Below are 15,411 nucleotides of genomic sequence, written 5' to 3' on the forward strand. Positions count from 1 at the left end.
GACCCCAATATTTCGAAATAACTCCAGTGGTCAGGATCGCATGACCAATGAGTAGTTTCTCCACCAACATACTTACACCACTCATTTTTAGCAAATTCACCACGGTGGTGGACCACAACCTCAAACCTTTCATCAGACATTGGAAACACAAAAAAACACACAAAAAAACCTGCAAATGGTAAACAATGTTTAAATGGGGGGAACAAATACGCTTTCTATAACCGACAAACCGACAAACCGACAAGTAACCATGAAACCCACCCACCACAGATAGCGACAACAGAAGCAATTAAAAATGGTGGGTCACCAGCGAAAACAATAAACAATGCAGCACCAATTATACAAAACCCTAATCATTAACATTAAACCCAATCAATTCTGACAATCAGTAATAACCTAAAGCACCACATACCTTCACGATGATCGCTTTTCCCTCCGCAGCGATTGAGCAAAGATGAGCGACGAAATTGGATGCCAGAATCCCTAATGCGAGCCCCAAATCCACAAGTTCAAAGAGCGAGGACGAAATCCCTAATTGGACCCCCAAATCCACAATTTCAAAGTGCAACGACGAAATCCCTAAACCAAACCTAAACCCAATTTAATCAGAGATTAACCCTAAACAAATCCACATTTTCAATTAAATGGTCAGCATAGTGCAAACGGACACATCACTGAACAGTATCCACGTCACACATAATCACCACGCTGGCACTGTTTCGTTAACTATTTAGACGGAGTTAACGAAAAGGAGTTCATTGAAACAAAATTACGAAAAGTAGGACCAAATTGAAAACATTTTCAAAAGTAGGACCAAAGTGAAAAAAGTCGTCCTAAACTAGGACCAAAAGACCATTTAAGCCAAAATTATTATTGTTTCTTTTATACTATTTTTATTATTATTTTTTGGGGAAAATAAACATTTTGAAAAAACTACATCTTTTTGCATGCACATTAAATGTATGATGAACGTTGTGGAGTGCTAATACTTTTCCTATATGATGAACGTTATGGAATGCTAATACTTTCTTTACGCATGACTGACTCTCAGACCTAAAATCATTTTTTTTAGATCTTGTCTTATCCTTTTGATTTTTTCATAATCTTTTAGAATAAACTGTTACGTCAACTCCAAATTCTATTTTTTTCAAGTTTTATTTTTTATTTGTCATTCCGTCACAATTTCTGCAACGAAAGGAACCTAAGAAGGGTCACTGATGTTCTCTGAAATTATTGTCTTGAATCTTAAGTGTGGTTTTGCAAGTTGTGTCAATAATATGTAAGTGTTCTGATGAAACCAGGTTACTAAGACAAAATGTATAATGTACATGTTGCGTCTTTCTAATTTAGCTTCGATCATGAAATGATCCAATAAAAATCGAGAAAGTGGATTCAACTTTAACCCCATCGTCTGATTGGCTCGCCAAGCAAATCGAACTGCCAGAGATCAGAAGCATAAAAAAATTGAGGAGTCATAAGACACGTGCAAATACTCGCTTTCATAGTTCGGTCTACAAAAGAGTGAACATTGTTAGCATAACATTACGTAATACGTCATATAAAAAATATTACTATATGACATGTCAATTTCTCTTATATATGCTTTGTTATGAAAAAATACTTTTACATTCACCGTAATTATTTTAATATCTTCTTTTGTTTTAAGAGAAAACTTTTCCAGAAACAATAAAAACCACATGACTCTCGTCTTTTTCAAAGAGACTTCTTTTCTTTATTGGAAGAATAATCGACGCTCATCTTATTTTATAACCTAACGCTTCCACCTTCATTCAACCATGGTAACAAATTGTATTTTACAAAAGCACATCAGGTCAAAAACTACAAGAGAAGTAAAGAATATGACGCACATGTACAGTTTATGACAGAGAACCAAACACACTGATATGCAAGCACAGACATTGAGAATCAATGGGAAAGAACACGGGATAAACAGCAAATAGTTCTGCTGAACTATGTTAAGCCAGGAGAGAATTAACTATTCGATAAAGGAAGATAACATATAAAATACAATTGAATTTGAGTGAAATAACTAAATTCTTAAGGACATTAAATCTTGGGCTTACAGAGAAATAGGGAAGTTTCCTCCCTCACACTAAAATGGTATCTTTTCCAATTCTATTGAAGCCCTACTTTTCATCCTTTACAAACCCTCCCAAAACAACATGACATAGAAATACAATTTTGGAAGAGTTACTATAACATTCCTCAACAGTGTAACCTACTGTCCTACAGGTCTCGAATGAACACTTGGGTTCACCAATATTTGTGCCTTGTGTCAGCCAGCCTCTCGTAACATACAAAGCTAGATAAAATGAGTGCAGGATGTTGCTCTGCCTGAGATTGCAGTTCACAAAGTAGCATGCGTGCTAGTGTACTACATTTGAAGGCTTTGTAGCAAAAATAAGATATTGTGCAGCATGAGGACAGGTTACAGGGTGGCTCAAACTGTCACTGTAACAGCAAACGCCCACACAACAGTAACGACATGATTATTGCCATGTTATTTGTCAATTCTTAGATTGTTACATAGATGACCAAGCTCTGGTCTTGCGTCCATCCATGCTGCAAATTTCACATTGGCAGGAGAAGTGCAATAGAGATAAGATCTGAAAGTGATAAGGTAAAAATATCGCCTGCAGATGGTGGGGAAAAACAGAAATGGTTACACAACAAAATGGTACGTCATATCCAACATACATTATATATATATATATATATATATATATATATATATATATATATATACATATATATATATACATATATATATATACATATATATATATATATACATATATATATATATATATTTAAATGCAGATTTCTTAAGCTGATTATCATTTTCACATTATTATAAACTCATTGTGGTGAAGATCATGAAATGGTAAGTCCTTATATTTAAAATCCCTTTTTTGTAATAAGTTTTCATTATTTAAACTACATTATGTGTTTTACACTCATTTAATTGATGATAATTGTTATAGGAATAGGAGAACAAAAACAAAGGCATGTTAGACTAGATCATGCATAAGAGGTATACAAATGATTGTCATACTAATTGATTCAATTTTTATTTATGTATTATATATCAAAATCTAAATATTAAAAATTTGATTGTAGATCTGTGAAGTTAAATATTTTTATAATGAGTAACTTATTGTGGTCAAGGTCTTCAAATAGTAATTTCTAATATTTATCATTCTCATATTTATAATATTTGATTTTGTATGTAAACTATAATTTTTTTACAGTCAATCTATTACTTATACTAAACAAAATTTATTTAGTATGTTTTGAAAAACTCATGTGCACGGGTGTGTGTGTGTGTATATATATATATATATATATATATATATATATATATATATATATATATATATATATATATATATAAATGGTTAATAACTTCTTATGCGATGACTACCTCAAAAAATTCAATATTATGTAATATAAACAAATTATCCTTATTTCTCCCTTTCAATTGCATGCGAGGGCAAGATCTTAAATTCAAAATGCATGGGTGAAAAGAAATGTAAGTAAAAGTCAATCTTACACCACCCATGAGTAACTCTTATAAGATAAAATTCTTTTTACAGCAATAATATAAATTTTCTAATAAATTCATTGTTGAATAAAAAGTTTGTAAGTTTTAAATTTGTAATAAGTAATTCATTTCACTAAATTAACATAGAAATTACTTTTCAAAGAAATTAAATTATCGATAGACTAGTAGTGTTTTAAATTCTAAAATTTATCATATACTTGGCTACAATTCTAGAATTGGATTGATCAAAATCATATACTTAACTACATAAGCACATCCATGTGCAGGTGCACTCTCCACATGTTTTAGAGAAAATATATCAATGGGATTCCTATAAAATATAGAAAGGACGTTCCTATGTGTGAAACAAGTAAATGTACCTCAAAGCTTTGATACCCATGTCCATAAGACATGCTCGTTCCTCATCATCATCATCAGTGAACTTCTCAAATTCTCTTTTGTAATATAGAATATCTTCTCGTATATGCCCTGCACCTGAACATCTATAGATAAAATAGAAAAAGTCAGTATCTTCAATGGAAACCCCATACTAAAGATCAAATTTTACCGATCGTTAGAAATGATGCAAAATTTATTCTAGACCTACAAAAGTGAAACATAATATATTTGCAAAAGTAACCCTCTTCCTCTCACCCGAGATTATGCATTTCTAAATCAAGAGCAACATAATTCATTCACTTTGATGTTGAACACTCTTAAAAGTAATAACACATGGCTTGTAAGCAAATAAAAAAAATTGCTAATAACCTTTCAATGACAAGGTCAACGTCTGCTTTGCTTTGGGGACCATGTATGAGGACCCTTGTAAGGTTCAAAATGTCACTATAGTCACCCATACTAAGTGCCGTTTCATTGGAAGCTTGAGAAGGTAAGTTCTCTTCAGTCACTGCATATATATGAGGTCCAAATAATGGTTGTGAGACTTTGGATCCAGCATCAAGTCGGATACAGATTATGGCCATTGCATATGCGACACCACCAAAACCTGTGTGTGATACAAAAAGGTAACTACCTGCAGAGCTACAGCAAAGCAAGAGTTTAGGAGTACTTTCTATATTGAAACAAAAAATGCCTCAAAGATTACTATAAAGGGATTACAGCATCTAGAAAATTTGGATAGACACACAGGGAATAAATGAAGACTGCTAGGCCGGAATTAAAATGATGAGCAGTTAACATGTATTGATTAGCAAGACAGATTTGTATAGGCATTTACGAGGTATGAAACCTGTGCCTTATATGGAACTATTACACATATTTATTTACTACTAATATAGTATGAATCTCCTATGCTTTTAACTAAGAAAAAGTTTGTTTATTTAGCTTACTTCAAAGATGTAAAGAGTCAACTTCAACAGAGGAATAGAGTACTATAAGCCAAACTGTAACGAATAACCTCATGACTGCATTTCAGTAGAGCTGTCAAAGGTCAAAGCCCATGAGTCAAACTGGCTTCACCATGGGTTGCCGACTAAACAAATTGTAAATTAAATTGTAAATTTTTGTACGGGCTGAAATCGAACCCAGCCCATTAAAGAACCAGCTCACCAACCTATAATAAAAAATTAAAAAAACCAGACACAGTCCAATGAAAGCCCAACACAATTAAAAAAAATTGGGTAGACAAAATATACACTGCTCACGAGTTCCAGTTCTCCTTCTGTCTTATTTTCTACAGGTTCTTTCATATATATTAATGTACGTCACGGTCATAATATGCATAATATAATGAATATTTTGTCATGGTTATTGCAGTGATTTGGACTGTTTCCAGTTTTCATATAAGAAAAAAATAGCAAAACTAAAAAGCTGCATTTTTTTAAAATTAAGTGAGTTGGTCCATTTAACTCACCAACCAATGGTAAACCAGACCAGACTCATTTTTTTGAAGCTCACTAATAAGTAATCTGGGCCGAGTAGTCCATTTTGACAGGACTACATCACAGATAAAAAGATGAGCCCTATATTATTAGCAATCATAGGTTGGTCATGATTCTAAGGACATATTTGGTGTGTTGAATATTCTTATACATACTAACCCCCAAATTATAATTGATGCAAACAGTACAAGAACAATCAAGTCACGACACTTTACATGACCCTTATACTGCAAAGTAGGGGACACTTACTCATCTTGACAATACTGTATTGCGTCAATATCAGATGCCAAAGCATCTCTCTCTCTTGTTAAAGGTATCCTCTGGTAGACAATATCATATCCATCACCTTTCAGAGCAGAATAAACTTCCGCTGGTGTCTTCACATCATCTGCTCGAATGTTTTCCCAGTATCCAACCACACCTGACTGATTTGTCGAGGGGTTATATTCTTCACGGTGTAACAGCATTCGCCCACCTGATTGTCTAATCTCAGCTAGTATATCTTCTTTTAGCCGTGCTTCCATGTGTTCAACCTGCATTGTAATTACCGTGAGTAGGACAACACAATCAATTTTATGAAATATGCCAACATCCAACTGACAAACTACAGTAAAGATGACTCACCACAGGACCAGTGATTCCCACGTACTTGAGTGTATTAACTGGTTTGTTTAACTCCCTAAGGACAAATGGAGTATAATTGATGTAAACAACTGCCTCTTCTCTCAGATCAGTCAATACAACCTTTTGAGCAATGAATGAAGGTTTAGGCTTAGCACCCAAATAGTCTAGCATCTCTTTGGCACCAGAGATGGTTGGAGTTGCCATGCAATAAACAGGGTATTCATCAACCTGAACAAGTGAAGAATTAGATAATGACATTCTCACAGTCAACCGCATTACATTGATAAAAACATAAGATAAAGCTTTCAACAATTACAAAGAAAAACGAGAATTAGAATATAATGAAAAGAAAGTTCTCAAAGTCCTTCAAACACCAAAATAATAAAACAAGCTACTCTAAGCAAATAATGATGTTTCATCATTGCAATTCTTTTCCAGTTCTCGCCACCTACATAGACCACTGGTCATTTTCTTGTATATTATCAGCAGTCCAAACAGACAAACCATGATGTCATAATTGCATATAAACATTTTAAATTAAAAATAATGATACTATAAGTTATAATATAATAGTAATTATAAATATATGATAAATACAATTATTGTAATATGGTTATTATGTGTATGAAAAGTGTAAAAAGGAAGCACAAAATAAAATGAGTGGAAGAAAAATAAACTAATTAGTAAAGTATCAATTAATGGTAACACAATGTATTCTACTTGAACAACTATTAGATAACAAGATTGGTCATTTGTTAAATCAAGTTTTCTGCAAATAAACTCACACCAAAAACATGTTAAAGATGCTAATTCTACCTACAATTGGATGATCCTGTAGGTCACCACTGGACGTGTAGCCTTACCCTCTGGCATCACAAATTTGATGAGTTAGTTTCTTTAGTAGTACTTGCAAAGGTAAATGTACCTTGAAAACATGAGGTGCGCCATGAATTTGTATATGACTGGAAGTTCTCTGACCAGGAAAGAAATACATTTTCAGAATGGAGCCTTTCCCCAAAACAGAACCATTTCTGGCCTTGACAATGGCCTCCATCACAGCATCTCCATGTTGAGACTCTTGTGGCTCTCTCAACTCCTCCTACAATATAATTGACATTCTTGAATAAATCATGCTTCAAATTGGGGAATGTAGTATTGCAAATAGAAAGGTTGAAAAATATTTACAGGGACAGTGAAAAAACGCCCCGGTCTTAATCTGATGCTCCATTTCATAGCCTGCACCTCTGGCCTTTGATGCAACCAAACCTTAAATGTCATTCTGGATTCTCCTTGTCCACAAAATCCATCAAATGCTTCGCTTCCAAGATATGCTGCAAAAGCAATTAGACGAAAGTAACGCTCCAAGTACTCAGCACCACGATTTAATGCCACCCTCCTTACTCTAGGCTCAACATGCTGTTGATTGAATACTTTTCTATACTGCAAGACTGCTTGGCGAATATTTTGAAGTGCAGAACATCTATCAATGATAGCATCTAATGCCTCTCGGCATTCAACACCGTTATCAAATAATGTTGTTATCTTCCATAACAAAAGGATGTCATTTATACCAAAAGCACGATTTTGTTTCTCGTCTGTCTTTCTTGACAAAGTACTTGAGGTTAATGAAGTGGTATAAGCCCCAGCTTCATCTCCACTTGAAGAACCACAATCTGATTCTTCACAGATCACATCATCACCTAGTATTTTAATGGGCCTACCATAATCGATTCGAAGTTTCACAAGGCAAGCTATGACAGTACCCGTGGTTGTCCTGCCCCTGCCCATCTGTTATATCAATAACTGCAGTAAGAAATGGATAGGAGAAAAAGACAAAAAAAAATAGACCGACTCAAAATGAACAAGGTCATAAAAAAGTACAGCGTATAAGATAAAAGATTAAGAAATTACCTGGCAATTGAAAACAAAAGCAGTGTCCTTGGCAGCAGAAGATATATTAATTGCCAAAGTGTCAAAATCAGAGCTTTTAGGAGCTTTTCCATCAGTGATGGGCACACGTGCATACTTAACAGGGAACCCCTCAGCTTCCAGACTTTTGAAAACTTCAAGTGGGGTTTGAATTACATCAGGAGTAACTAACTCCCAAGCATCAAATATATGTTTGTCATCTGTTTCATGAATAACCATTATGGCACCACCATAGTGCTTAGCTTCTCTTAGGATATCTTCTTTTAATCGGGCTTCCATTTTCTCCACTCTTTCACGGTCAATGCCCTGAAAGAACAAATTACAATTTCCTATTCACCAACAATTGAGGGCCAATTTCCAAAGTAACAAGAAATTCAATGAGTTCTCTAATGGGATTTTAATTTCAACAAATTAGATAAGCTTCATTTTATATATACTTCAGCATTTGTTGATCACTATATATTAACACATGACCTTCACCAGAAAACATATACGGGGTGGACCAAATCATTTGAGCAGACCTTTAATGAATCAAATAATGTTTTTAAGACATAAACATATTCAACAGCTGAAGCTTTTAGAAGAGTCACTCCTTGACAATATTCATCCAATGGATTAAGAACTTCGTTGGCTTTAATACTTTATCTCAAAGAGTAATATTATACTTCAGTATGGAACAGATACCTTTGCTACCTTAAAAGACACTACTACTACAGCAATAGCTTTATAACTCCATACATCACATTATGTGCAAAAACCAAAAGAAAAAGCACTTTAAACACATCTCGTTGCCTGTATCACACTGCTCATCTAGATACATTTTTTTCACAATTCGATCACTACATTCTTTTTGTAGTATAGTTCTTGCCACAAATTAAAACCAACTTGTTAAATATCCATACTAGTGGTAAACAACTGGAGAAAAATGGGAAAGCCAATTGCTGGTATATGATCTAGTGGGCTCCAAACCAAAACCCAGTTATTCTAACATATACATTTGATTTACAATCCCCCTTAACTAAAAATTGATAGAAAAGATACGTTAGAAGCATTTTTTACCGTGTACTCCAGCATGTTTTTGTATGGCCTTTCAACTTCACGAAGAACAAATGGCTTCCCATTGATGTAAATAACAGGCTCTTCTCTCATATTATGCCAAAGTACTGGGCGTCCACCTTTAGAACTTCCAATCCTCCGGATGACAGATCGAATACCATCAATTGTTGGATTTGCCACTCCATAAACTGGAAATCCAGGAACTTCTCGGAAATTAGGAGCACCGTCCACACTCTCAAGTAAACTTAGGTTTTGAGATCCAGGACAGTGATCACTTTTGAGAACAGTTTGACTACCAAGAACCTCGCCATTTCTCAAGGCAGCAACCACACCCATTTCAGAAGGGCGGCCATCAGTCGATTCGGCTATCATCTTTAGAGATGGCTTCAAACTTGAATAACCAAGTGCACCCATTGGATCTCTCCTAAGTAACCTGCAATGCTAATTGTCATGAGTCATGCCAAATGTTAATAAACATAAGATCAAGCAAGCTAATGAATTAGATTACAATAAAAATCTATTGGACTTGGATTGTGCCAAACTCAACCCCAAAAGTCAGTTCATGGGGAGAGGATTGCCCAAACCTTTATAATCTCTACTTTGGCCACATCTATAGTCAATTTGGAATGTCAAGACAACCCAATTGGTAAAAATGGTCCAACTACATGATGAAAAAATTTATGTCAAGGAGGAATATTAGATCAACAGAGATATCTAGCACCTTCAAGTGAAAATTAACTAAGAAAATTGCAATAAACTACAAGTTTAGCAGATATCACAAATGAAGTAAATTCCTTGGTACCTCTTTCCAGATTACTGATGTAAAAACAAAATAAGGATGCAATAAAAGTGATATCTTTACAAGGTAAAAAGGTAGAACAGAATCAAAGCATGATGTCACAATCAATAATAAAATTAACTCCACGATGTTTTATATACAGAATTAGAGCCAAGTTTAAATTGACTGCCTTAGAGAATCTGTCTTGGAGCCATACAAAGAAGCTTTTTTAATTACACAAGCATCACCATAATGCAAAAACAAGAGATAACTACTGCCAGAAGTGAATGCCAATCTGTGTCCTAACTAAGCACCAACGTAAACCTTGTTGTGAGCTACAGACAAGTTACTAAATAAACCCAAGGATTTTTTTAATAGCAGTGCCAAGGCACAAAAGCAATCAGGACCTCAGACCAAATAAATATAAATGAAGGTTATACTTGAAAGTAGAAGCTAACTCAGTTCAGTAACATTTATGAATATAAAGTTTTCATAGCAAGATATATGGGCCAAATCTATCAACCAGTTACAATTTGACTAAATAAATACCGTGCCATTTTCCACAGACAAATGAACAAAAATAAATAAAAATTAGACTAAATTAAATGTTTGACCTCCTTTAAATTTTTTATCCATAATTTTGGCCAATTTTATCCCCAATTTCAGCTTAATTCTCAATTTTGCAAACAATTATTTCTCTTATTTTGGTCCAATGGAACCTGAGCTAACATATTTATTCAAGGTATCTTTAAAAATCAATTTAGTTAGTTAAAATGTAAAAAATAAAAGAAATTAAAATATGCAGAATCAAGAATTCAACCAAAGTTACAGATTTTTTAGAATCAAGGAGCTATAATCGCTGAAAAAAAGATAGGGAGATCAAAATTGCAGATCAATAATCAAAGGGTAACTAAAATGGCAATTTAGCTCAAATTAAAAAATACATAAGGCTTCGTACAATTATTAAAACTTTAACCTGCGAATAATGCTGTAGAGTTCAGGCCTTGCTCTCATCCAGTCAGCAAAGCTACAGTTATCAGTAGTATTAGAACGGAGTGCAGCCCTTTCTGAATGAATGTACACAGCAAAACATATTAAAAAGTAGTATCTCTCCAGGTACTCAACAAAAAATGATAGTGATGCTTCCCTTTTCATCTCATCAGGCTGCCGCAAAATACTATTGCGATACGTGGCAATTGCTTCACGCAGGTTCTAAAATTAAGACAAGGATCAATGAGACAGTTAAAGAGGAAATACAAAAATTCAACCCGCAAGATACAGGTGAATAATTCAAGAACATTGAAGAATAGAAACAACCATTACAATTTATTTGAATAACACAATAATAAAATCATTAGAAAATAGAAACAGATATACCTGCATTGAAGCACATTTGTCAATGACTTTGTCCACTTGTCTTTTCCCCTCAACACCACCCTGAAACATATCTGATAATTAGGACAAGAACATCTTTTTATTTTATAAAAATAACATTAAATTCAATACCAGTACCTCTAACACCCGAATCAAACTTCTAATGACTGCATACTCTCCTCTGCGAATTGCTTCTTCCGTGTCAGGCAAATGATCAGCAACATTGGTCATACTTTGAAAAATTCTCCCAATGGAATTGCTTCTTGGAAACCCTGTCATTCAATGACAAATACGATATCTAGTTAATGGCAATTCAACTAGTACACTTAATGAGAATAGAGTAAGAATAAATTAAAGAAATTCAATAATGCTAGGCATAATTCAATTTTCTTCCAAGAGGCTCAATAATTTTACATAAAGGTTACTCAGCATATAAAATAGTTATACCACATTCATGGAACTAAAGTCTTACGCATGTATGCATGCACACATACCCACTGAAGGTAGTGATATGTTGAGAGAAGAATGAAACTAATCACATTTATTGAATAAACTATGGATGGCAATAATTGAAAACAAGTAGACAAGACCTTCATTCTAAAGTTTCTCTCACTCAAATAAATAGGCTAGTGCTTTCATGACATATGTTAGACACATTTGCACTTACAAACCAACATGCAACATTCCCATGATCACTACCTGGACTGAGGCCTTGTAACCTAGCTATAGATATGGAAAAAACTGGACCCTTTGGAGATGAACTAAAGAGATTTCTTACCATAAGATATGTTTTCTTTTTCAAGAGATGATGAAATAACCAGGCCATAGAAATAAGCAACCAGATCCTACTCGATTAAACTCAAACTAACATCATAACCAAGGTAGATGCTGACAGAAACAGAAAGGAATGATGTAGACATCTTCTATATGTTGTCTTGGTATTAAAATTCAACATTTATGGACGATCCAGACATTTTATGCTAACTAAACACTGGAATGTGTATTCATATGCTCCGGTATTGTGGAAGCATAGTAATGAATTTTGAAGAAAAAAAACTGTTTTTTATAATAAACAACAAAACTAATAGTCCCAAATCTGTTTCTGAATATACAAGAAACCGTTCTTAGATTCAAATTTCTTCGAAGAACAACTATTTAAATAAAACAAAAATAAGCATTAAAAAATCAGAAAAATTAAAAAATAAAAAATAAAGAGTACCAGAGGCTCCTATTCTGTTGAGGTAGACCAAAGTTGCAATGACCATTCCAGTTGTGGTTCGACCACGCCCCATTTGACAATTAAAAATTATCTCCGTGTCTACATCAGCTTGAGAAATTTTATTAACCTAAAATAAAACAATAAAAGTATGAATTTTCAATGTCAATAAATATTGTATGATTGTATCAAATACAAAATCTATGAGTTCTAACAATTAAGCACTGTTCAGCAGCAGCAGCAGCTCAATGACAAGACGGTAGAGAAGGAAATTACATTACCCAACCCCTTGATTGCACCAAAAGAATATGTATGCGGAAAGTGATACCAAATGTGATAGAGCATAACAAATCCAGACAAAATACTAACCAAAATATCAAAATCCATTTCCTTTGGTGATTTTTCATCGGTTATAGGAACGCGTTCATAATCAACAAGATATCCAGCTACTTGCAATTCCTCATACACCTACGGCAAAGAAAATAACCTTGATGCATTTGTATCAGAAAATTGATCGGCAAGTCTCACACGACCATCATATACTAGTTTCGGCCATACCTCTAGTGGTGTCTTCACAGAATCACAAGACACCGGCTCCCATTGGTCTACCATCTGCCCATCTGGCAGTTCATCAGTCACGAGAATCTTATTTCCATATCTGTTGTATCCATGCGCAAATAAGATAAACAGTAAAGCACACAACCACAAATTCACAGGACAAGCACGGAGCATCGCCACAGAAATACCTTGCTGCCTCCACCAGGATGTCTTCTTTCAAACGAGCCTCCATTTGCTCAACCCTTTCTCTGTTAATTCCCTAATCAAGTACAGACAGAATGCCCCACAAGTTAACGGACTCAATTCAACCCAACTTGTAAAGTATGCAGTATGCATCACGCTAAATTGAAAGTCAGCACAAAAGCTGATATGCCCCGAAACTACATACCGTATACTCAAGGTTGGAGAACGGCTTCTCCACATCACGCAGAACAAAAGGACGACCATTAATGTAGGCAAGCTGATTCCAACACAGGAAGGAAATAAAAAGTAAGGAGAAAGCATAATCAAGCATCCATCATCAAACTAACCGATACTTAGCCTAAACTTAAACTCCAAGTACAATACAAGAATTAGTTTCAAAAACCTAAACTCCTTGAAGTCAGCCATAGGTTAAATTAAAATAAAAATATAACACACCGGTTCCTCACGAAGGCTAATCCACAGAACTTTCAATCCAGCACCAATGTGGTTGAGAACGTTCCGAATTCCATCAATGGTTGGTATGGCAACACCGTGAACATGCAACGAGTCCGATGCCTAACCATAACAACAACAACATTAACTACCTGATTCATTTTTTGAAAAGGAAAAAAAAAAAAATATATATATATATATATATATATATATATGAATTGACAGAAGATGAAAAGACGAAGAAGACCTACCTGGCGATAATTGGGAGCGCCTTCGATCTGAGGCGACAAACGTTTGTTCTGGCAACCAGGGAAATGGTCGCTCTTCAGAATCGTTCTCTTCCCCAACACACCTCCTCCTCTCATCTTCATCACCTGCTCCGGCTCCTTCGGTATCTGCGACATCGAACCAACTCACTCACTTCTCTTCCAATTGCAAATCCAAACGCCCAACTCTTCACCACGCTTCTCTTCTCGTTTCTTTCTCCCCTCTCTCACACACAACAACACTTGTTACACTTGCAGCTGATTTTCTCTCTCTACCTCCCGCGGATTTCCAATTATTTATCTCATAGCTTCTTACTTACGACTAACTCAATTTCTGAAACCAACACCAACAACGTGAAAGACGTGAACGAGTGAAGAGTGACGAAGAAAGGCGTGTGAGCTCAATGTGATCGAGCTCCCAAACAAGAATCTTCTCCGATTTTATTTCTTTGTTAATCAACCTGTTTAGCGTGTTAGCTTTTATTTAATCCTTATTAATGTTATTGTCCTTATAAAATTAAAAATACAAAAACACTTTTTTATCTTCGGAACCCATTCTTATTTCTCAGGTTGCGATTAATGCTTAACTTATAGCTTATGCCGTGGATATTCTCTTCCCTCCCTGTCTCTGTTGGCTGCACCATGCGCTTTCTCTCTCCATCCACCGTACCACCTTTTTCCTTCTCAACGACCCCTTTTATATTCACCACACAAAAAATTCTCGCCTTCGTAAATTAATTACGGAAAGGAATAAAACATACCTTCATATCTTCTGGATAATGCTACAACTCAACAAACTTCTTCCTTATTCATCTTCATCATACACACTTATCTATGTTCAACTAACGTATAAAAAATTAAACTAACTTTTTCTTTATTTCATCAAGCTAGCTTTATAAATTAATCAAAATAATTTACAAATTCTTAAACTCTCTAACCTAATCTTATAAGCCAATAAAAAATAATTAATATATGTATAGACACGCACACACGTGACAGAAAAATCCACAACTTTTAAATTTCCACCAGTTGGACTAGTCCTTATATGTATACACGTGGCCGGATGAGTTGTCCATTAACTATATAAAATAAAATAAAAATTCAAAATCGTTTTTTTTATCCGAAAAAATATATATATTTAATAAAGCATTTGGATGCCAAACCCTTTACCATGTATGAACAAAGAAATAAATTCAAAATCGATTGAATTGATCCACAGCAAATAAAAAAGGGGATAAAACCTGTTCGAATGTATTTTCCAAAAACAACATTGTAAACTGTTAACTTCATTTAAAATGTTCTTATTAAGATAAAGAAAACTTCATATTTAATATAGTTTATAAGTTGGTATAAATTATTGTGTCATTTTCTTTTTCCAAAAGAAACATATAATTTAGTTACTTGAATTAATTTATAGTTTTCTTTCATTTTGATTTCTTATAAATTTACGTAACTCAAATTTACTATTTTGATTTTTATTTTATATGAAAAGTCGTACTTGTTAATGG

The 15,411-nt window shown here is 34.3% G+C and overlaps 1 protein-coding gene across 2 annotated transcripts; it reads right to left on the reverse strand.

The window, feature by feature from the left end:
• Positions 1-1,944: 1,944 nt before the first annotated feature.
• Positions 1,945-14,675, reverse strand: LOC114164775 (metal ion-binding protein). Of its 2 annotated transcripts, XM_028049541.2 has the most exons (19): positions 13,889-14,650; positions 13,641-13,760; positions 13,390-13,461; positions 13,190-13,260; positions 13,002-13,101; positions 12,813-12,911; positions 12,447-12,573; positions 11,366-11,499; positions 11,231-11,290; positions 10,830-11,065; positions 9,079-9,508; positions 8,002-8,325; positions 7,276-7,878; positions 7,016-7,189; positions 6,091-6,318; positions 5,716-5,999; positions 4,334-4,606; positions 3,946-4,068; positions 1,945-2,654 (listed from the first exon to the last, which is right to left on the reverse strand). In XM_028049541.2, the coding sequence occupies exons 1-19, from the start codon at positions 14,039-14,041 to the stop codon at positions 2,522-2,524; spliced, it is 3,744 nt and encodes a 1,247-aa protein (XP_027905342.2). In that variant the 5' UTR covers positions 14,042-14,650; the 3' UTR covers positions 1,945-2,521. The 2 variants fall into 2 exon arrangements, with proteins under 2 accessions (XP_027905342.2, XP_027905349.2); XM_028049548.2 differs by lacking the exons at positions 1,945-2,654; positions 3,946-4,068 and having other exon boundaries at positions 4,334-4,598; positions 13,889-14,675.
• Between the last annotated feature and the right edge of the window lie 736 nt (positions 14,676-15,411).

This window comes from Vigna unguiculata, chromosome 1 (assembly GCF_037176805.1).
Source record: "Vigna unguiculata cultivar grain cowpea cultivar isolate G323 ecotype 2 chromosome 1, ASM3717680v1, whole genome shotgun sequence".
Lineage (NCBI taxonomy): Eukaryota > Viridiplantae > Streptophyta > Magnoliopsida > Fabales > Fabaceae > Vigna > Vigna unguiculata.

Bases quoted from the DNA above. Each gene is read 5' to 3' on its own strand.
- LOC114164775 (XM_028049541.2), bottom strand. From the start codon at position 14,041: ATGTCGCAGATACCGAAGGAGCCGGAGCAGGTGATGAAGATGAGAGGA. The intron at 13,261-13,389 runs GTATGTAGTTTC...GTACTTGATTAG, and splicing joins TCTCCAACCTTGAGTATACG to GGAATTAACAGAGAAAGGGT. The intron at 6,000-6,090 runs GTGAGTCATCTT...ATTACAATGCAG, and splicing joins TGGGAATCACTGGTCCTGTG to GTTGAACACATGGAAGCACG.